At 41.2% G+C, this 22089-nt stretch overlaps 1 protein-coding gene across 4 annotated transcripts in view; it reads left to right on the top strand.

The window, feature by feature from the left end:
* The window catches only part of ABR (ABR activator of RhoGEF and GTPase), a 608507-nt gene that overhangs the window by 338763 nt on the left and 247655 nt on the right, over window positions 1-22089 (top strand). For all 4 annotated transcript variants that reach the window (XM_077480318.1, XM_077480319.1, XM_077480320.1 and 1 more), the window contains one exon: window positions 16204-16308. In XM_077480318.1, coding sequence (XP_077336444.1) covers window positions 16204-16308 — 105 coding nt within the window. The remainder of the gene's footprint in view (window positions 1-16203; window positions 16309-22089) is intronic.

The raw sequence follows: 22089 nt of genomic DNA, 5'->3' as shown, positions 1-22089 counted from the left end.
AGTGTTGCAGAGTGTTGCAGAGTGTTGCAGAGTGTTGCAGAGTGTTGCAGAGTGTTGCAGAGTATTATTGCAGGGTATTATTGCAGGGTATTATTGCAGGGTATTATTGCAGGGTATTATTGCAGGGTATTATTGCAGGGTATTATTGCAGGGTATTATTGCAGGGTATTATTGCAGGGTATTATTGCAGGGTATTATTGCAGGGTATTATTGCAGGGTATTATTGCAGGGTATTGCAGAGTTTTTGCAGGGAATTGAGGGGTTAATTTTCGGTGAGCAGCGATGTGGGCACTGCAGATGCAGCCCACATCGCTGCTGACACCGATCTCCTCCCCCTCCGCTGTTCCGATCGGTACAGAGAGGGGGAGGGAGGAACCGGCGTCATAACATGACGCCGGTTTGTTTACAAGTGATCACTCCGTCATTTGACGGAGCGATCACGTGGTAAACGGCCGCGACGAGCGGCCGTTTACCGTGATCCGTGATGCGCCGGGTCCTGTGGACCCGGCGGTCACGGATGCTCTCGAGTGCGCGCCCCAGGGGGCGCGCGAGAGCGGAATTCTGGGAGGACGTCATATGACGGCCTCCCACAGTTAAGAAACCGCCCTAAAGCCGTCATTCGGCTATAGGGCGGTTATTAAGTGGTTAATGCATGTTTCAGAATGAACTGAAAAATTGAATTGGTTGTTTAGGTCAGTGGTTCTCAACCTAGGCCATGTTTTGGGATTTTCTCTTAGATAAAATAGCTGTCCAAAATACCTAACCATTGACTCTGATTTAAAGCACCTGTGCAAGATAAAGGAAAACCTGGAAATCTGGCCTGTTGGGGGTACTTGAGGACTGAGGTTGAGAACCACTGGTTTAGGAAACCTGACTATGAGCATATCGGGCCTTATTTATCTGTATAGATCATATAAGACCAGTTTGTCCCATAGTAGCCAATCTGATTAAAATGTTTAACTGCTATGGTGATTTTTTTTTTTGGCGGTTGGAATCCGTTTCTGGTCTTTTATTGGTTCTTATCCAACATTTGCTAACATATTTTCTGCCATGCAATATATACAGACATGTCCGTCGCTGATGTTAGCTTGCCAGTGGGCAGTTGGAGTAGTAGAAATGCGCCCATTTTATAATGGCACCCTGGCCAGCCATGTAAACAGGGCTTAAAGGTCTGTTCATTTTTTCTTTTCTTTCCTGCAGCTGATATCTGAAATTAATTTCTATTTTTCAGCAATAAATGTACATCAGTTTGAAAAATATATGGTATTCAGGAAAGGCTGCAGCTTCCTGCTTAGCAACAAACACTGTAAAGTACTGCTTGGCTTGCCTGCCTAGTAATTGACATGCTAAAATTTTGTTTGGCAACCATGTTGTAAATGCTGTTTAGGGTAAATGTTCTTGTTTGGTCTGCCAGAGAGAATGGTACCAGGTTGGTGCTGACTCACTGAACAGACCAGCATAAGATTAGTTAGGGTGTGTGTTTTTTTTTTTTTTTTTTTTTGATCATGGTTGTCTGATTCTTTATTTGCAGGAGCCTTGTTTACATGCGGTTTGACATGCTTGTACACCTGCAGAGCTCGCTACACTGGATGATTAAAGTGTACTTAACGTGATTGTATTATATTGCAGCTAACCAGTCCTTAGATTCGTTTTTTTTTTTCACCGTTTTTTTTTATTGACTTTTACTGGTATGTTTAACAGACTGACAAGTGTTTAAGATTTTTACTCATTTTAATTTTTTAGAGGAAACCCGTCCCAAACTGAAATGACTCAAAATTAGCATTGAATAAAGAACGAATACTCAATTGGAAGCAATCTTTAGGGAAAACTGCATGATCAGTCGTCGGATCCACAGCTTTAGGCAGCTGAATTTATATGCAAATCTTGACTTTCCATCTCCCAAGACCCCCTATTGGTTAGTGTAGCTCTCCGTCACATCCAAGAGGAAACCTTGGGAGAGATATGGCCAATGCTGTGAGACTAGAAAAAGAAAAGAGGGCGCTCTGACCTAGTGCAATATCCAACAGATTTATTAAAAGATATGAATAAATAAAGATGTCTAGAGGATTTGAAGGCGGCTAGTCCTTTGAAACGCGTCAACCTGAGGGGTCTCATCCAAGACCCCCTAATCCCAAGTTTGGTGATTCGAGCAATCAATGAGAGAGAGCCACACGCTTGGCCTGGCATGCTTGTTTTGAACACCCCTGACGATGTTCCTCATTGGACAAAATGCGTGGGCTGGAGCTTGAGATCTGGTGTCTCGACGCTACACCTGTAGACTGCGGCCATCTTGTGGGTTGGAAACATCTGCTTGTTCTTACTAGATGACTCACTTGTTTTTAACGTTTTAAATGTATTAAAATTTTAGAAGTATTCTAAAATTCTTTTGGAATAAACTTTACACTGGCTTGGTCTACTGTACCATAAGGAGCCGTATTCGCTTATTTTAATGCATGATACCTGTGGACTCGCCATCCATGAGGATTCTACAAGATCAGGTTCCATGTTGCCCTAGTGAAGACATGACCAGCTTGTGAATAAACATTATCTTTGTCCACCTATAACCTAGTGGTCCATACTGTGGGGTAAGAGGCCGGGTGTGTTGATGTTCGGTGGAGAATATCATTATTCATTTCACTACAGTCTGTCTGATTATACACCTCGGGTGACTTCAATAAGAAATATGGACTTTTGTGCCAGTGTTAATGGACACATTTGAATTGTATTTGTTTCTAGCGCTGCATAAACCCTTCGTTTATGCTCTTATTGTTACCAACAATTTTATGCTAGCTGCTCCCTTAGAACCCAAGCGCATTGAATAGTCTCTATCTTTAGTGTTATTAACTTATGTTTGCAAGTAGACATCTTTATGATTTTATTCAGATCTTTTAATAAATCTGTTGGATAATGCACTAGGCCAGTGCGCCCTCTTTTCTTTTACTATTCTCACAGCATTGTCTGGACTACCCCAGTCCTAGAGGGCAGCAAGATATCTGAGATTATCCATGATTTGACCAGACGCCTTTGACACTATGCAGTCAGCTTACTCTAGCACAGGAGTATGGTGGTCTTTTCTGATGGAGATATGGCCAAGCCTGAGATTCCAACTGCCAAAAAAATTCTAATGTTTCCTAGCAATTTGACCACCTTGAGGTGGTTCTGTACTTTGTTAGTGAACTGAACACCTCTAGAAATGTAATTTCCTGTTTGCAAAATTGTCTCCCGGCTTTTCCTATACATCTGTACTCAAATTTTAGACATCTCCTCCTGCAATAGGAGTTTTATTTTTGGTGAGATACTCCCTAAGGCAGTGATGGCGAACCTTGGCACCCTAGATGTTTTGGAACTACATTTCCCATGATGCTCATGCACTCTGCAGTGTAGTGGAGCATCATGGGACATGTAGTTCCAAAACATCTGGGGTGCCAAGGTTCGCCATCACTGCCCTAAGGTATGTTCTCTTCTAATGGAATGCTTATTCTGCAGATTTGCTCAGGTAGTTATAATGAAGGCTGATCCTCTAGGTGACCTGTATATGGATGCTCAGTTTGTAGAGTTTTTTGCCAGGACTTACTTTTTTTTAAAATTTTCTGCAATTTTAAAACTAGCAGTTATGCAGAATAGTATTTGATTTTTATTACAAGTATTTTTAGAACGCCAACAAGTTACGCAGCGCTTTACATACTGTGCAGTCACATTAGAGCCTGTTCTTGTGAAGCTAATCTAAGGTTCAATTTAGACAGGAGCCAGTGAACCTACCAGCATGTCATTTTAGTGTGGGAGAAATTGGGGTACCCAGAGGAAACCCTCACAAGCATAGGGAAAACATGAAGACTCCAAGCATGTCCTGACCGAGATACGTACAAGAGTGCCCAGTGCTACGAAGCAGAAGTGCCAATTACAAAACCACTGTGCTACCCTAAGCTTTGCTGTGTATTTTTGCTTTGTTCATTCAAGTATTGGAAAGGGGCTGTTTTTCATTTCATCCAGCCACGTTTTGTATGGTATACCTATAGTAAGTGTTAGGGATCGATGTGGCCAATTATCAGCAGCCGATACTCACTTTTAAAGTATCGGTCACAGGGGTTTTACCTGGGTGATGCATGCAGCTGCAGACCTCACCCGGGACCATTTTTTAGAGCGGACTGTCGACTTTCTCATAATGACAACCGATGCGGCTCAGCAGCCACTTAGCTATTAATCTATTACAAGCAGCAGGAGGGGACATCCCCAACCCCCTGCCCTCCCGCAACCTTCCTCTGCTTGCCCGGGTTCTCCCATCCCACCGGTAGACCCGAGCCAAAAGCTGGCTGCCGAAGACCTGAACAAAGCCGATGCTTTGATCATCTCTGATCTACTAACCCAGAAGCGATGTCATCACATCACTTCCAGATTACTGACATCTTTAAAGGCGCCGGTTTTAAAAAGTAGAAAGTATCCAGAAACGCAGATCTTGATGTTTTGAGTGCAGTAGAGGTGTTTTGGGTCTTATAGATTCCCGATCCCTCCATAAAGAGTAGCTCTCACATGCCTACTACTGTCACTGGGATGTTTACATTCCTTGTGACAGCAATAAGAGTGATTAAAAAAAAGTGTAAAAATAAAAATTTTAAATCTACAGAATGTCGGCACATAATATTGGCCTGAGAGGTGGCCGAAATATCAGTATCGTATTGGTACAGGAAAAACAATATTGGTCGATTCCCTGGTAAGTGTAGTATTTACAGCTGTCAGTATAATGGTGAACATAGAACAAATTTATATCTGATAGGCTTGTGTTTTCTGCATTCTTGGAACTGTTTATCCTCGGGGTAAATTACACCTAATCATAGGTTGCTTGTTTAATGATTATTGTCATGTTACTGTGTGTGGAACCTTTCCTTCAATAGGACAGTGATTAAAGCTGATTCATAAACATGAATACATCACATGTGTACCTCATGTATTGTCGGCCTGCACAAATCACCTACAGGTACTCATTCATCTGTGTCCTTGTGCAAAGCGTGTGCTGTGCCTTTCTGCACAACAGCTATTTGTACACACCTGTGGCGTGTGAAATTACTGCTCAATAAAGGAAAACTCAGAGTAAAACCAAAACCTCAGCTGTTTATTGTTTTCTGCTCTTTCTTTTTACATGAAGGATCTGGGTGAAAAAATGTTTTCATTATTCCTTCTGGTTTGTTTGGGGCGATAGACTACCCATTACACCAAATACAGTTCCATCTAGCAGAGTCTCCCCTTCGGGTTAGAAATGTTCATAGTTGCTTCTTCCTGATTTTGTTAACCACTTGACCTCCAGAAGATTTATCCCCCCCCCATGACTAGGCCATTTTTTGCTATATGGCACTGTGTTACTTTACCTGACAATTGTGCGGTCATGCAACACAATACATGAAATTTATATCATTTTTTTTATCACAAATAGAACTTTCTTTTAGTGGTATTTGATCACCACTGGGTTTTTTTATGTTATTTTTTTGTGTGTGCCATTAACAGAAAAAGATTGACAATTTAGAAATGATATATGTAATTTATAATTATAAAAAAAAAAAATCAAATTTCTTCATAAATTCAGGCTAATATGTAATCTGCTATATATTTGTGGTAGAAAAAAATCCCAATAAGCGTATATTGATTTTTGTGCAAAAGTTATAGCATCTACAATCTATGGTATAGTGTCTTGAAAAAGTATTCATACCCTTTGAAATTTTCCACATTTTGTCATGTTACAACCAAAAACGTAAATGTATTTTATTGGGGTTTTATGTGACAGACCAACACAAAGTGGAAGGAAAATGATAAATGGTTGTCAACATTTTTTACAAATAAATATCTGAAAAGTCTGGTGTGCATTTGTATTCGGCCACCCTGAGGCAATACTTTATAGAACCACCTTTGGCTGCAATTACAGCTGTAAGTCTTTTTGGGGAAATCTCTACCAGCTTTGCACATCTAGAAAAATAACATTTTAAATAACATTTTTGCCCATTCTTCTTTGCAAAATCGCTCAAGCCCTGTCAGATTGGATGGAGAGCATCTGTGAGCAGCAATTTTCAAAGCTTACCACAAATTCTCAATTGAATTTAGGTCTGGACTTTGACTGGGCCATTATTCTAACACATGAATATGCTTTGATGTTAGGCTTCATTCACACCTGAGCGTTTCAAAGTCACACATATTTTACCACATTTTTGTACAGGTCATCCATGTAAAAAGCGGAAAAACGACTGTCTGCCCCAAATAAGCTCATGGTTTTTTGAGCTTAAGGCATTTTGCTTCAGATGACAAACAGCTTACAAGCGTTTTGAGCTGAAAATGTTCAGGTGTAAATGCAGTCTAAATAATTCCATTGTACCTCTGGCTGTATGTTTAGGGTCGTTTTCCTGCTGGAAGGTGAACCTCCCCTCCACCCGTCTTGAGTCTTTTGCAGATTCTAACAGGTTTTCTTCTAAGATTGCCCTGTATTTGGCTCCATTCATCCTCCCATCAACTCTGACCAGCTTCCCTGTCCCTTATGAAGAAAAGCATCCCCACAACATGATGCTGCCACCACCATGTTTCACAGTGGGAATGGTATGTTCAGGGTGATGTGCAGTGTTAGTTTTCCACCATACATAGTGTTTTGCTTTTAAGCCAAATTCAATTTTGGTCTCATCTGACCAGAGCACCTTCTTCCACATGTTTTCTGTGTCCCCCACATGGCTTCTCGCAAATTGCAAAGCGGGACTTCGTATTGGCTTTATTCTTGTCACTCTTTCATAAAGGTCAGATTTGTGGAGAGCACAACTAATAGTTGTCATGTGGTCAGATTCTCCCACCTGAGCTGTGGATCTTTGCAGCTCCTCCAGAGTTACCATTGGTCCCTTGTCTGCTTCTCTGATTAATGATCTCCTTGCCCAGCCTGTCAGTTTAGGTGGACGGCCATGTCCTGGTAGGTTTGCAGTTGTGCCATACTCTTTCCATTTTCGGGTGATGGATTAACCAGTGCTCCGTGAAATGTTTACAGCTTGGGATATTTATTTATAACCTTGCCCTGCTTTAAACTTCTTCACGACTTTATCCCTGACTGTCTGGTGTGTTCCTTGGCCTTCATGATGCTGTTTTGTTCACTAAGGTTCTCTAACAAACCTCTGAGGGATTCACAGGACAACTGTATTAATACTGAGATTAAATTACACACAGGGGAACTTTATTTACTAATTATGTGACTTCTGAAGGCGATTGGTTCCATTGGATTTTAGTTAGGGGTATCAGAGTAAAGGGGGCTGAATACAAATGCACGCCACTTTTCAGATATTTATTTGTAAAAAAATGTTGAAAAGAATTTATAATTTTCCTTCCACGTCACAATTATGTGCCACTTTGTGTTGGTCTGTCACATAAAATCCCAATAAAATACATTTAGGTTTTTGTAGGTTGTAACATGACAAAATGTGGAAAATGTCAAGGGGTGTGAATATTTTTTCAAAGCACTGTGTATATATACTGACGTTTTTATGACACTTTTTTTATAGTAGTAATGGTGAATAAGAAGGGGTGAAACATCTAAAGATCAAAGAGTTAAATGTGTGCCTCACTAGTGTTTATATGTGTACTGTGAGGTGCTTTTACTAAGAGATGTGCTATTTTTTAGTCCCTGTTTTTCAGGGAAACAAAAACCAACACATCCCTGCTGAGAGGACAAAGCTCTGCCTTGTTTACATAGACAGAGCTCTGTTTTGTTTTCCACCTCACCGATCAATGGGTGCCTGCAGGCATTCAGTGGCCTGCACCCGCTGATTGGCTTGTGCTGTGACCCCTACCCGGAAGAGCAGAATCATGTGTGTGTTTATATATACATGATTCTGCACAGCCAACCCATACTGTAGCAGTAAAGCTATAGTGCGTGGTCAGCAGGTGAGGATCTGAACTGAAGCTGTGCCCAAAAGGCAGGCAGGGGCAATGGACCTGTCCCCAGTATTACCTGTGGTCTACCTGCGGCTGATCTTTTCCCCATTTCCGACTTGTCATGTCTCGGTCTGTATGTTGTCTCTGGGTGGAGGCAGCCATCTTTGTAGAGGCAGGCCATCACTACTTCATGGTCAGAACAGAACTGAGATCAGCACAGGGTTAAGTTGATTGCATTTTATGACAAAATCTTCTGAGACCTCCTCATATGTAGGCCCTAAATGCACTTTCACCTACATACGCTGCAATGACTGACTGGAGCCTACAACTCCTAACTTCCCTTGGTGGAAATTCAGGCTACTTACCTCCAACATAGGAACTTTTATTTTGCCTTGTATTGAAGGGTCATACCGCACTGAAATCTTACTCTGTTTGAAATGTTATGCTCCCAAAAGAAGGCCTCTCCACACTCTCTAATCTCTTCCTGTCCACAGTTTCTCCTGGTCCCCTTATTACATGACAAAATGGGTGAAAGAGTTTGCAGTTTCTCAAGACAATATTTCTAGCTGCATATAGGAAAGGAACTTCAAAATCCTTATCATTTGGTATCACTTCCCTCAGAGGTTGCACTTCGTCTTCCCCAAAGTCCCCAGTACATTTTGATGTACTACCCACGCTGGAACAATTCTGCACATTTGAGAGACTTGTCCTCAACCCACCCCATCCTACTTTGTATCTTTTGATACATATGGCCCCTTTCACCAAGCCTGTACAGTCCTATGTTCTCCACAATTTACCCTTCTTTCGATTCTCCCTAGATCTATAGCCTCCACAAAGAAAAACCACCACAAGTTTCTTTGGTTAGCCACTATCATAGTGATACCCGGGCATTGGAAATCTACCACCCCTCCATCCTGAGGACATGGGTGGATGGGATGCAATATTTGAAGCACATTGAAGGGCTTATGGCTACCCTGCATGATCTTTACAGTCAGTTTTTAATCTGGAGCCCCTGATTACACTTATGTACTACAAGACACTTCAAAATGTTATTGGCTCCTTTAGGTTGGGCATGGAGGCCTTCATTAAGTGATTGTAAGGGTTCATTTTTTATTTTTTTAAATAACAAACATATACTTACCTCCACTGTGCAACTCGTTTTACACAGGGTCCCCGAACTTGCTCTTCTGGGGTCCGCCGGCGGCTCTTGCGGCTCCTCCCCACATCTGATAACCCCCCCCCCCCCCCCCCCGAGAAGCACTTCCCTGAAGAGGTTATCTTGCAGGCGTGCTCCCGAGTCCAGCATTTGTGTCGACACAGACAGGCCGTCACCCACGTTGGTGGATTTGATTGACAGCAGTGGGAGCCAATGGCTGCACTGTTATCAATCTATCCATTCAAGAGCTGTGGAGAGAGAGAGAAAGTGTATCCCTGAAGAGATGAAGGGGTTCAGGTAAGTAAAACGGGGGGGGGGGGGGGCTAGGGGGCCGGTGACTGCCAGGTGTTTTTTCCTCTTAATGTATAGAAGGCAAATAAACACAAACCTTTACAACCTGTAGTTTTGCTATGGAGACGGAAATGCCCCCTTGGTTATTGAATACCCATCATCCTCCCTAAATTAATCCAAAATGTTTCTAAAAACCACCCTCTCCTACCAGATGTCTTTCCCTCTAACTTGTCCTTCTCTATATTTTTCTTTCCTACTTTGGTTTCTCCCATTGAAATTTGGATCCTAAGTTTTCTGTTTCGCTGAAAACTAAACATCAGTCTGTTGGACTAAAAGTAATTGTTTCCCAATTAAATCATGTAATGTCTTGGCTCATGATGGTATTCATCCTCCTATGTGTATTTTATTATACATATCTGGAAATACATCCGTTCTGTTCCTTTTGGATCAGTTTTGGTTTACACCTATGACTGCATCTGGTCGTTGGAGTGCATAGGAGCTTCTTGCTTCCTGTATTTGGAATACAGAGACCAATCTGCCCATTGTTAAGCCGTCCCCTATATATACCAAGCACAACACACATCCCCGATGATGTCGGTGATGATAAAACGCATAGGAAGAGCTTGTGATGTGTGACACGACTTGTGTGCTGGGACGCAGCAGCCATTTTCCTTGTTTGAAACGCCGGGCGTTTTCTCAGTTCGTTTGCTTGTTATCAGCTACATAACTGTGATTGCAACTACGTTTAACCTTTCAATAAACAAGATGTTTGGGATGTCTGCTCTATAAAGTGTTTTCTTCTCTCTCTATGTGGTTGCTACATATGGTGGAGGATCTGTTTTATTCAGTCCCATATTGGTGTGGATCTGATATTGAGAGGCATCTAAGCTTGCTGGTATCTACCTGAAGGAGCTGCAGTCTTTTATTCCCCCATGCTACTGAGGAGCAATTTTTAAAAAATTCCTATACTTGTTTAAATATATCTAAGGGCAAGAGCCAGTGTGTTTGGGTGAATTTGTTTTTTATTCATTCAAAGCACTGAAAGCTCATTATTCAGTTTCTATTTTAGCGCTACACCATTTACCATATTTATTAATGTACATACCTTGCATATTGTGTTGGCTGATTTGATATTTCTTAATTGATATGAATTTTATATGATCTCAGTGTAACAAAATTGTGTATTTTCTATTCCAATTAAATCATCGCTCAATTCTTTCTTTATATATATATATATATATATATATATATATATATATATATATATATATATATATATATATATATATATATATATATATATATATATAATATGACTTGGCCTAGTTTATATGTATGCTGTTTCATTTGGGATTCTCTGTTCTCCGACTTGTATTTAGTGTCTTGACTTAAAATTCTCATTCTCATTTCCATTTCCAATCCTTTTTATTGAACGATTCAAAGAAAAAATACAAAATACCAAGACTACTTGTATAAAAAATTCAGTAGATTGCAATAATAAAGTCATATCTTAAAATGTTCTTTTTTTAATAAGCAAAAAAAAATCTCCTTAGACTATGTCATAACCAGCAGTGCTACTGGATTGCCTACTAGTGTACTATACCTTAAAATGTCTATGTGTTAATGGAGGAATTTCAATGGGCACTTCCAGACAACAAGTAAAATAGCTCAGTTTACCTAATATCTCTTGAAACTTTATTAACCAGGATTTTAATAGTGCTTCCAATTCATGGGATTTTCAGTATCATGATAGTCTTGTGTTGTCTACTTGATGGTATAGTCGATGTGTGAGTTTATTTTATTTATTTTGTTATGTTTGAATTATTAGAGGTATATGATTAAACATCTCATAGACTTTATTCTGTTTAAGAATTCTTGTCTCTATGAATCACAGGCTCTGGATTAGGCATTTCCGGGAATCCAGAATACCAATTAACGGGAAGGCTCTGCACAGCAGGGTAGACTGGCATACTGAGGTATTGCCAAAATGAAAAACAAAACCTAGGGCTGGCAGACCTGCCTCTTTGTGCTTGGAGTACAAATTTAAAGCAGAGCTCCAGCATCCCCAGAATCTATTAACTAGGATGCTTATTTCCCAGTTTGTTGTGATCCAAGTCAAACGGAGAAAAGACTTTGGTACCTTTTTTACTCTTAAAGTGATTCTGAATGTTAATTTTTTTTATAAATAACATGTTATACTCATCACACAGAGCACACACCATTACACAGAGCAGCCCCAGACCTCCTCTTCTGTTTTCCCCGCCAATGCTCCTGGCTCCTCCTATTCAGTGAGTGCCCACAGAAGCTGCTTCCTTTGGGGGCACTTGTGTGGGCTCAATCCTGAGCTGCAATGTCTGTGTCTGTTGACCCAGACAGTGTGGCTTTGTCACAAGTTTTGATAGCAGCAGGAGCTAAGGGCTTCCTCTGCCATCAATCTGCCCTGTGAGGAGGGAGAGGGCCTCTGCTCTCGTGCTCAGCGCTGGATTGAGATTGTGCTGTGGTATATGGGAAACCTGGACAAATACTTTTTTTTTGTACCTTTATGCAGAGAATGTATTATTGTAAAAAACCTTAAAGTGGTTGTAACCCTAAAAAAATAAAAAATAAATCCTGTTCCTTTTAAGCATGAATAAAAGCAGTGCTTGTGCTGTGTAATTTGTCCCTTTCTATCATCTAAAATACCTGGCTGATCCTGCCTGATGCTGCCCTCCTCTTTGTAAACTGTCCACGTTTATCATTGCTGCTGATGAGCCCTGATGCCGTGGTCAGTTTACATGCCTCCGTGCATATTTTTGTGAATAGAACATACTCTGGGGCACATAACATAATGTAAGAGGGGGATCTATTAAAGGGCTTGTAAACCCTCATGGTTTTTCACGTTAATGCATTAAGGTGAAAAACTTCTGTCACTGTTTTACTCACCTGAGTACTGTGATTCACACGCCGGAGATGCGCTCTTCCCAGGGGCGGACTGACCATTCGGCCACTCGGGCGCTGCCCGAAGGCCTCAGCCACTAGGGGGCCCCATCAGGGTTGTCAGCCTCAGTAAAACCAGGGACAGTATTTAAAAATCTGTGTTTTTTTTTTTTTGTTTTTACATCTGTCTCTGAAATGTCCCTTACCGACATCCTTTTGGTTTAAAAATCCCAAGATTATAGCTGCCCCACCTCTCCAGTAGCTTCTCAGCCAATAGAAACATGTCTGTGTATACTGTGTGTACATGTATGTGTATACTGTGTGATTGATTGTATACTGTGTGGCCCCATAATCTCTGATTGCCTGGGTGCCCCATAATCTCCTATTGCCCGGGGGGCCCCCATGAGTTGTCAATCCACCTCTGCCTCTTCCCCTCTGTCTGTTATATAACCATATAAATGGTTATCTTTGGGAATCATGGGGTATAACTTGTCATGCAACTCTGATGTCCAAAGTTGCAGGAAAAGTCACACAAATGTCAAAGGGGCCTTAGAACTACTTTGAGAAAGTGGGGCCTTACTTCCTAGGAATAGCTGTGTGTACTGCAATTCTTTCCAGAGCAAATAAGGTAGTTGAATGTCAGGCTAATAACTGACACACTGGGCTGCTGTTGGTTAAGTAAAAGAAAAAAAAGAAACATTTTTTGCAGTCCTGACAGTACTTTTATTTACGATCGATTTTGAGTGTCTGTTATCAGCAGTGAGCTAGATTTTAAAAATCGTGTAAACTCTTATATCTCATGTGCACTGGGTGTGTAGCTCACGTGCACGAGTCTTCAGCATGTAGCTGTGGCTGAAGAGCACAGGTAGACTGTCCAGCCTTGCTGCCAGCAGCCTGCTAAGCCTGGTTCACACCTATATAAGTTGCAGTTGGCATTTTCCAGGTGCATTTTGAATTTTTCAATACATGTTTTTGACCCATTCAAATCTATGGAAACAAAAACCAGAAAAAGGCCCTGTACCTTTCCATAAAATGCACAGGTGTGAACGTGACCCATAGGAAACCATGTTAAATGGACTGTAGTGAGTTTCTGCAAAACGGAAAATGCACTAAAAAAATGCATAGATGTGAACCAGGGCTTAAACTCTGTGGGAGTCTGACAGCTTCTGTGGCTGGGCGTGGCACCTAGTGATACTTCGTTCTAGGGCAGTATGCGCACCCAGTGATGAATGTGCATTCTGGGCACTCATCCGGCAGTGGCTACTGCCTTAAATGCACATAGTTTGACAGGATCCAGAAAGTAGAATTTGCTTTTACCATTCTCTAGACATAAACAAGCATTTTCAGGTTTCCTGGAGATCAGCATGTCCGTTTCTGCTACTTGAACCTGAAAGTCATTAGATGTCATTTGTAACATAATTGAATTTGACTGGTAAGTGTCACAATGTGTACATAAACTAAAACTGACATGGCCTATGCCAGTGGCTTATGCAAAGAATGGGTGAACTGCTTTGTTTTAGAGCAGGCATGTTAGCTTCATATTAAAAAAAAAACAGTTTTTGCTAAAAACAAAAACAAAAAAAACAAAAAAAAAATCATCATTCTTTTCAAGGAAAGGCCACCATTCCTTTTTATTCTGCTTTTTCTCCCTTTCATTGGCCCTACGCCTCCCCAAAGTGCCTATATGAATATAAACTCCCTTGTAACAAAAGATGGTGGGAATGTCCTTCCCTAAATCCCAAAATGCCCAGGTTGGTGTCTGAGTGCTTTGTTGGCAGACTTGGGCATTGCTATGTGAGAGGTGGGGGGCCTCCAATCTAGGTTTGTTGCTTTAATATTCCCTAGAAAATGTATGCGTTTGGTGACTCTGAGATGGGAGAACAGAGTGGCTGCATATATAATTCAGAGCGAGTGTATATTTTCTAGCATGTACAGATTTATTTCTACTTGCAAACTGCTTGGGATCAAATCACTTGAGCGAATACCATAGCACTAAATCCTTGGGATTTGGTCAAGTGGAAGATCCGTTTTCAGATGGAGCTACTGATTGGCCAGCTCAGCTCTTCCTAAATATCAGTTCCATAAGCTGATTAGGCAGAAATCTCAAGCTAGTCACATGACCAGGACAAGCTGACATCAGTTAGAAATGTTTGCCATTGTGATGGTGGTGTGCAATTTTATTTATCTCTGTAAATAGTAAAAAAATAAAATGGAAAAAATACTTTCATAGCAATAATAAACATATTGGGGCAGCTCCAGTACACCAGTGTATTATGGCTGCGTAAAAGAGAGGGGCTGGCAGTGAATATGTTTTTAACAGTGTACTTTGCTATCATTGCGGCAGAGGGTGGGGGGGGGGGGGGGGGCGTTGACAGCTCACACACACAAGAGCTGACAGGCAAGGAGGGGGGAGAGAGAGAGGAGTGCTGTGGATGAAGGAGGCATGTAAATGGACCACAGTAATCGGGAGCTGACAGGCAGGGAGGGGAGAGAGAGGAGTGCTGCGGATGAAGGAGGCACGTAACTGGACCACAGTAATCGGGGCTCAGCAACCACGATTGTCGTGGTTAGTACACAGAGGGGGACACAAGAACAGGCCAGATCAACAAGGTTCTGTTTTACAGCTTAGAGGGGGGCAGATTACACAGCACAGACACTGTTCTGTTTAATTTGCTATAAGGGAACAGAAGCTCTTCTTTTTTTTCTTTTCTTTTTCTTCTCTGCTAAAATGTGTTCTGTGTATGTAAATATAGACCAGTGCTTCTCTTGTCTCCGGAAAGTTCGTTGGTGGATAATATTATTGGTCAGATGTGATCTGTTGCATTGGTCACGGTTATCTTCAGATTGTATTCTGTTGAATTTGAAATGAGCTATTAATGTTAAAAGTCTAGTAAAAAAAAGACCGCGCCACTAATGTCAACTAACGCTGCAACTCAAAGTGATATACAACACCAGACAAACAGTAAAAACAAATGGAGCTGCACCGTGGGAATAAACGTAGAAAATTAAACGTGTGCGTATACAAATGATGAACAAACCACACATATAGATAAGTTAATGTATCACCCCCCCCCCCCCCCCCCAATACACTGTAGTGTATATAGTCCCAAAAGGTCTATATAATGAATTTATATTGCACAAATACAGAAAAAAAAGTGCACTCATAGAAGTAAACCAAATACGTGAGTATTATTCGACACCCAGTGACGGCTCTTCATATAATGTGCAGTAATGTGTATCCACCACCTTATTGGTATGTAGGCTTACCAGATAGCCAATATTCAGAGCATATCCCCCAGTCAAGGGTGATGTAGTTATCCAATTGGTATGGCTCCCCTGTTGTGAAAATGACAGATCCCATGTCCTCCTATCAGGGATGATCCACTATCGTGCGGTCACTCCTGCAGTGCTGCCAGGTCAACCGTACTGCGCTTGATCCGGCGGATGGATGGTAGAGAAATGGACAGAGCAATCAGGCACCCAGGACTGTAAAAAAAAAAACAACAAAGGGGCCAACATAGGTAAAATCTGAGGGTTTCATGTCATAAATAAGACTGATATAAATCAGTCAATGCACACAAATGTGTTGAATTACAATGACGGGTCACCTCGCGTTGTCTCGCTCCGTACTGAACGAGCGAGTTGCTGTTTTTATTTGCTGCCCGGCTTTATTTTATTGTAATTCAGCACATTTGTGTGCATTGAGATATATATATATATATATATATATATATATATATATGTGTGTGTGTATATATATATATAATGAATATGTATATACATTGTTTTTTCATCTCATTGCCTTTATTATTCTATGGTTTGTATATACCGTAATAATTATTGTTGCATCATTGTATAACTTTTTATCACTGTAATGTCTTTAGGAAGTTTACATCTCTTAATATTACTTTCTAGCCGTAACAAGTTTGTTAAAATGTGTATTTTTTTGACAGGGAGAAAGCGAGTCGGATAAAGGGCTGTTAATGAGAAAACTTGTCCTGTCTGGTGTTCTGGCAAGTGAGGAGATCTATATAAACCAATTGGAAGCTCTGCTTTTGGTGAGTGTTTGACATTTGTTTTTGGCCATTAGGATTTTCTATGAACTATTAATGTGATTGTGTTGTGGACAGGGAGGGATTTCTATAGGTACATGAGCTTTGGCGTCCCTGTACTAGGATTACCACAGAACAGCTTTGATCTTCTCATAATATTGTGATTAAGGCAGCATTCACGCATGAGCAGAGCGACTTTTTTTTTTTTTTTTTTTTTTTTTTTAGAAGTGTATTACCAGCGTTTTACAACATCAAGCATTTTTGTTTAGCCATTAGAAAGTACAAGGTGTTAGAGATTAGGGGTGGAGAGCTGCTGTTTGAGCAGAAAACATGCGACAAAAAGCTCATGTTGCCCATTTTCAGGCGTTCCCATTGAAGTCTAAAGGACCCAATCTGCCTCCAGTCTGCCAAAAGAAGCTCATGTACTTTTTTGAGGGACAGGCGCTTTGCTTCAGTGCGATTGAACCTCAAGATGTGAACAGAGGCCATTGAAATGAATGAGATTTGGCTTTTTAAGCGTTTTAGCGCTTCAAGCAGAAAATCGCTCCGGTGTGTTAAGTCCATATGCCTATATGAGATGACTAATGGGGAAGATATGTAAATTACAAGAGAAAATTTGCCAGTATTGTACCACATTATTTGCTTCGAATCAAAAAGAAGAAACATACTTTACTGGTACCAGGGAAACTCCAACTTTTAAAATCTTACAAACGTTATTCAATGATAAAATTACATAAATAAAAATACCACGTGATAACCACCCCTAATGTAAAGTCACATCTCTCATAGTAACCATATATAGTGCAAATATGTAGTCCCAGATGGCAAGAAATAAAGCTGCAAGTTTGAAAATGACTTGCTAAGCTATTGTTAGACTTGCCAGGCTTCACAAGTTTGTTGCACAATTGCAGCAAGTTTGCATTGCACATGCCTCCAGATCAACTTTCTTTGCAAACATTCTGCAAGTCTGCTGCAAGTTCTGGTTCAGTTATGTTGTGCAATAGTCATCCCACCACAGGGGGCACTGTGACTTGCAAAGCTCTTGCTAGAGACTTGCCACGCAAATTTGCGACAAATTGGAAAAGTGTCAACTTGTGCTTCAAGTGCTCTGAAAGTGTACAACTTGCCAATGGAAATGTACAGCAAGTTAACAAGACTTATAATTCAACACTGCCACAAATTTGTTTCAAGTTATCCTTGCTTTCTGAGGTGCAAATAATTCAACACATAATTTCATAGCATAACCACCCAAGAAAAAACAACGCGCTTCACATAGATGCTTCTTCGGTGCCCTTTTCATATGTTTGTGAGAGAGTAACTTATCTTGAGAAAATACATATTAATTTTACATCCAATAACTAATTGTCATTTTAACTTAACAACAATAAACGATCATCAAAAAACGTAATTTCACCCTAAGAACACATCCAGGGACGGCATCCAGCAACAGCCAGCATCAGGTTAAACAATGATAGCAATCAAGGCACCAAGGTAATGAAGAGAAATCTAATGGTGTCAAAAAGGGGAATGATATATTGTCTTTTCTTGAATGATTATGCTATGATATTATTGAATTATTTGCACTACATATTATTCGCACTATATAGTGTTACTATGTGAGATGTGACTTTATACTAGGGATTGTTATCCCATGGTATTTTTGTTCTATGTAATTTTATCATTGTATACCATTTGTATGATTTTAGCCGTTGTAGTTTCCCTGGTACCAGTGAAGTTTCTTCTCTTTGGTTTGATGGGAACAATGTGTATCCAATGAATGTACAGCCTAATGCCACCTTTCTGGCAAAAGCCAACTGGTAAATTCAGCTCATTCAAAGGTTGAAAGATGGTCCTGCACTGAGCGGTTGCATGACACATGATGCCAACCAGTCTGTGTACAAGCTGAAAATGCCCTCTATATCCCATCACTATCCACTGGGATGAGCAATCGATCCATCAGGCTAGGGAATGGGCTGTATCTACTGGGATAACGAATGGGGTGGATCTGAGCAGACTTCATCCATCAGATTATTCTATTAATTTTAAAAATGCGTACTCCTGTGAGGTCAGGAAGCTCCAGACAGAATGAATATTACAAATGTCTCTGGCTTTGGGGGCTTATGTGGGGTGCAAGGCCCATGCTTGAGGGTTTACTTGGTGGGGAAATGCAGTTGAATAACTTCTTCTAAGAACATCTGACGTGTTTAGCACTCAGCAAAGTGTCCAATAGTTAGGACACTTGCGTTCTTAAAGGGGAAGTAAAGTCTTCCTCTCTAATTGTATCTACAAGTAAGCCTATAGTAAGGCTTACCTGTAGGTACTGTAAATATCTCCTAAACTTGCTCCGTTGCGGAGATATTTACTATATACGCTGCTGCCATCGTCATTGGCACATGCGCACTAATGGAACGGGTCACTTGTGCCGTGACCGACAGCACACACGCGCATACGTAGGAGTGACATCATGGCGGCTCCAGCCAATCACATTGCCGGAGCCCGCAAACCCGGAAGTAACTCTGGGAAAGATGTTGGCCATGGGAGCGGAGTGCGGGCTTGACCGAAAGGTGTTCACCAGGGTGTTCTGGTGGGTGGGGGCATCCCCCTGTTAAAGCTTAATAGATCAGTGGGGGATATAGCGGTACTAACATTGCATAGTTAGTACAGCAGCTCCTCCCGAGTGCTTCCGTTTTTTTTTTTTTTTTTTCATTCAGCCCGCTGAGTTGAACGAAAAAAACGACTAGTGTGAACTAGGCTTCAGTCCTGTCAGTCACACCAAATAAATTGACAAGTCCCGATGCTACAGATTACAAGCAGATGTCACCCCGTGCATTTAAGAGAAAAAGTGCCCATCTGTGGATACCTTAAGCCGTTAGAGCCTTACTTGAAGCAATCCATTTGACCTGTGTTCAGTCAGGTAGAATAGATTTTGATAAGTTTAGTGTCAGCATGAGAGACACTAGCATTTTCATTTATCATTAATGGCAACCGCTACCTTTCTTTCATAACAGATTTGCTTTTAGTCTACCAAAGCCAGCAGATATTCCGGATGAGCTACTGCATCTTGTAGTGACCAGCACATTTCTGTTCAATAATCTTAGTGTTCAGAATTTCATAACATTTAAAACATTTTTAAACAGAATGTACAGGGCTGGTATGCAACATTTCACATGAAGGTCTTAGTAAATGACATACCCTAGAAACATGAATATCTTTCATTGGATGATCTTAAGAAAGGAAGCTGTGCCGTGTCAAATGCATTTCTATGTGACCTGACACACAAGCATTTAATCACAATTTCAAAGCCCTTTTATTAGGCATGATGATCACTTTTATTCCATTCATCCATGGGGACACTTGTAGCATGTGGGCAATGCAGAGACAAATCTTTATACTCCCAAAACAGTTCCCTCCTGGGATCCTGTGGATTCCTTCAACTAAGAGCTCCAGCATAAATCATGAAGTTTGGTTTGAGTGGAGGTCTCTGGGAAGGTTCCCCAGCGTGTCTGTGCACCTCTTCCGATGTAGTCTGTCATGTATATGTATATGGGACCTTTCGGTTTCTTGTCATTCTGGTGTATACTTGTTCTGCTTTCTACACTTCCTCATCACACAGAACACACATCATGGCATCTTCCAAGAAAGGGAATTGCAAGCTTAACATCTGCTTGTCTTATTTAAAGAGCAATGCCAGGCAAGAAGTGAAACCATTTAATGAACTTTTTTATTGTTAGCCAGGGAAAAAACTATGCTACAGCCAGAATCTTTTATCTTGAAGCTCCTCACTAGCCAAACCGCTAAATACACAGATGGAATGGGTGAACTTTACCTAGCCATAGTCTTAGAATTATTACTCTCATTCCTACGTGTGCAGTGATACCCAATGTGCGTTACCCAATTGCTGTTCCTAGGTGCGTGCATATGTGCATAAATGGCAGAGCTGGGGCCTTTAAATTATTATTTTTTATTATGTTTTTTTTTTTTTTATTATTATCACAAAGGGACTCGCAAGCATCTATGTCAGGGGTGTTGAACACAATTTAATTACGGGCCTCATCAAGCATTACGCTTGCACTCAAAGGGCCAATTGTATCTGTGTAGCAGATGATGCTAACTGAAAAGGAGGGTTCCACAAAAAACTTGATTGGAGACTGGTCAAATAGAACATGGTTCTGCCATGGTGTTGTATCTGAGCAGTCTCCAAGTTTCGTTGGAGAGTTGTAGAATTGTATATTATAATAGTATTTATAAGCAGATATTCAGGCCACCCCCCCCCCCCCCCACATCATATGTCAAGAGCCCACCAGCCATCAGAAGTAAAAAGTCACACACCCCCGTTGCATCACAGTGCACCCCCTCTTACCTTTGCCAGGAAGAAGCTGTGGGAGCTGGGAAGCAGAACGTGCAGGGTCTGGAGGAGGGCTTCAGTTGGCTGCCAGTCTGCTGAATGCTGAAACCAGGGAGTTCTGTGATTGCACAAAGAGGGGCAGGATCTGTATGAGGTGTTCTGTCCTCCTCTCTCCTGCTGACTGCTTAGATGGGGGGGGGGGCAGCGATGAGCCCTCCCCCCTGCTGTTGCATGGAGAAGCACAGGATCTGTGGAGGAGTTCTGTCCTCCTCTCTGCTGCCAACTGCTGAGACAAGTAAAGGGTGGAGACGAAGGGGGTATGGCAACTGCAGGAGAGGTGTGAGGGCCACATGAAATGGCCTGGCGAGTCAGATTCTGCCTGAGGGCCCTGTGTTTGACACATGTGCCATATGTGATGGTATAATAGGCACTCTTTATGAAGGTCTAATAGACCATGATGTCTTTCTTGCACTGTTTGCAAACAGAGTACAGACAGTACTCCATTTGTTTACTTTTATGTCCGCCAGTGGGCAGAATCTGACAGCAGCCAACTTGAATGTGCTCAGAGCAGAGAGTACTCCCGGGCTCACAACAAAGTGGGAATATCAGGGAATGGATGTTTGCTGATCCACCCCTACCCTCGGTTTGCCATCCTGAAATGGGGTTTCCTTGTATTTAGCATTTATCCTGGGGTTTGCTTGTAATACTGTGTGAAAATGATTACCCTGAGTAATACAAAGGAGGTTGATCAAGACTAGCGAGGGCCATTTTGTTTCATTATAAATACAGCCAGATAGAGTGGAACATGTGCCAGTCTTTTACTTATATCTGTGATCCAGTTAGGCTCATGCACACTAGCGCCCCCCCCCCCCCCTTTAGGCTCCATGCACACTGGCTTAAAAAGGAGTTTTGTGTTCTGCCCGTAGAAGCAGCTTAATGTTATTCTATGCATCCATGCACATTAGGACGTTAAGAGGCATATTTTAAGTTTAATGTTTAGAGGCAGAAAAAAAACCCCCTTCTGGTTCGTGTTTCTGATTGGGGCTTGAAGGGAAAAACCCCCATAAAACGCTCCTAAACTCGTCTAAATTTTGTACAAAAAATACTCTATATGAGCGTTTTTTTACTCCTGAGAGAACAGACTTTTTAAGCCCAGTATGGGCTCCATGCACACTAGTGTTTTTTAAGCTCCTAGAAGTTAATAGCCTTTTTTGTTCGGCTCCTAGAAGCTAATGTTCTCCTATGTGTCCATGTTCACTACTTTAGGCTATTAGCATTTTTTGAGCTTCAGCATCTACAAGCAGAAAATTGTTTTTGTAGAATTTCCTGGAGTGTTTTTCCAACAGAAATAGCATTTTCTTTAGTTATTCTTCTTCTTTTCTTTTTTTTTTTACTGCAAAAATGCCAATAAAATGCTAACGCTCTTAAACGCTCCTTACAAA

This window comes from Lithobates pipiens, unplaced genomic scaffold, assembly GCF_037356315.1.
Source record: "Lithobates pipiens isolate NorthernLeopardFrog02 unplaced genomic scaffold, aLitPip1_a1.2 Scaffold_16, whole genome shotgun sequence".
Classification (NCBI taxonomy): Eukaryota; Metazoa; Chordata; class Amphibia; order Anura; family Ranidae; genus Lithobates; species Lithobates pipiens.
Note: the sequence above shows the minus strand (reverse complement) of the source record. Positions and strands in the feature narration are given on the sequence as shown.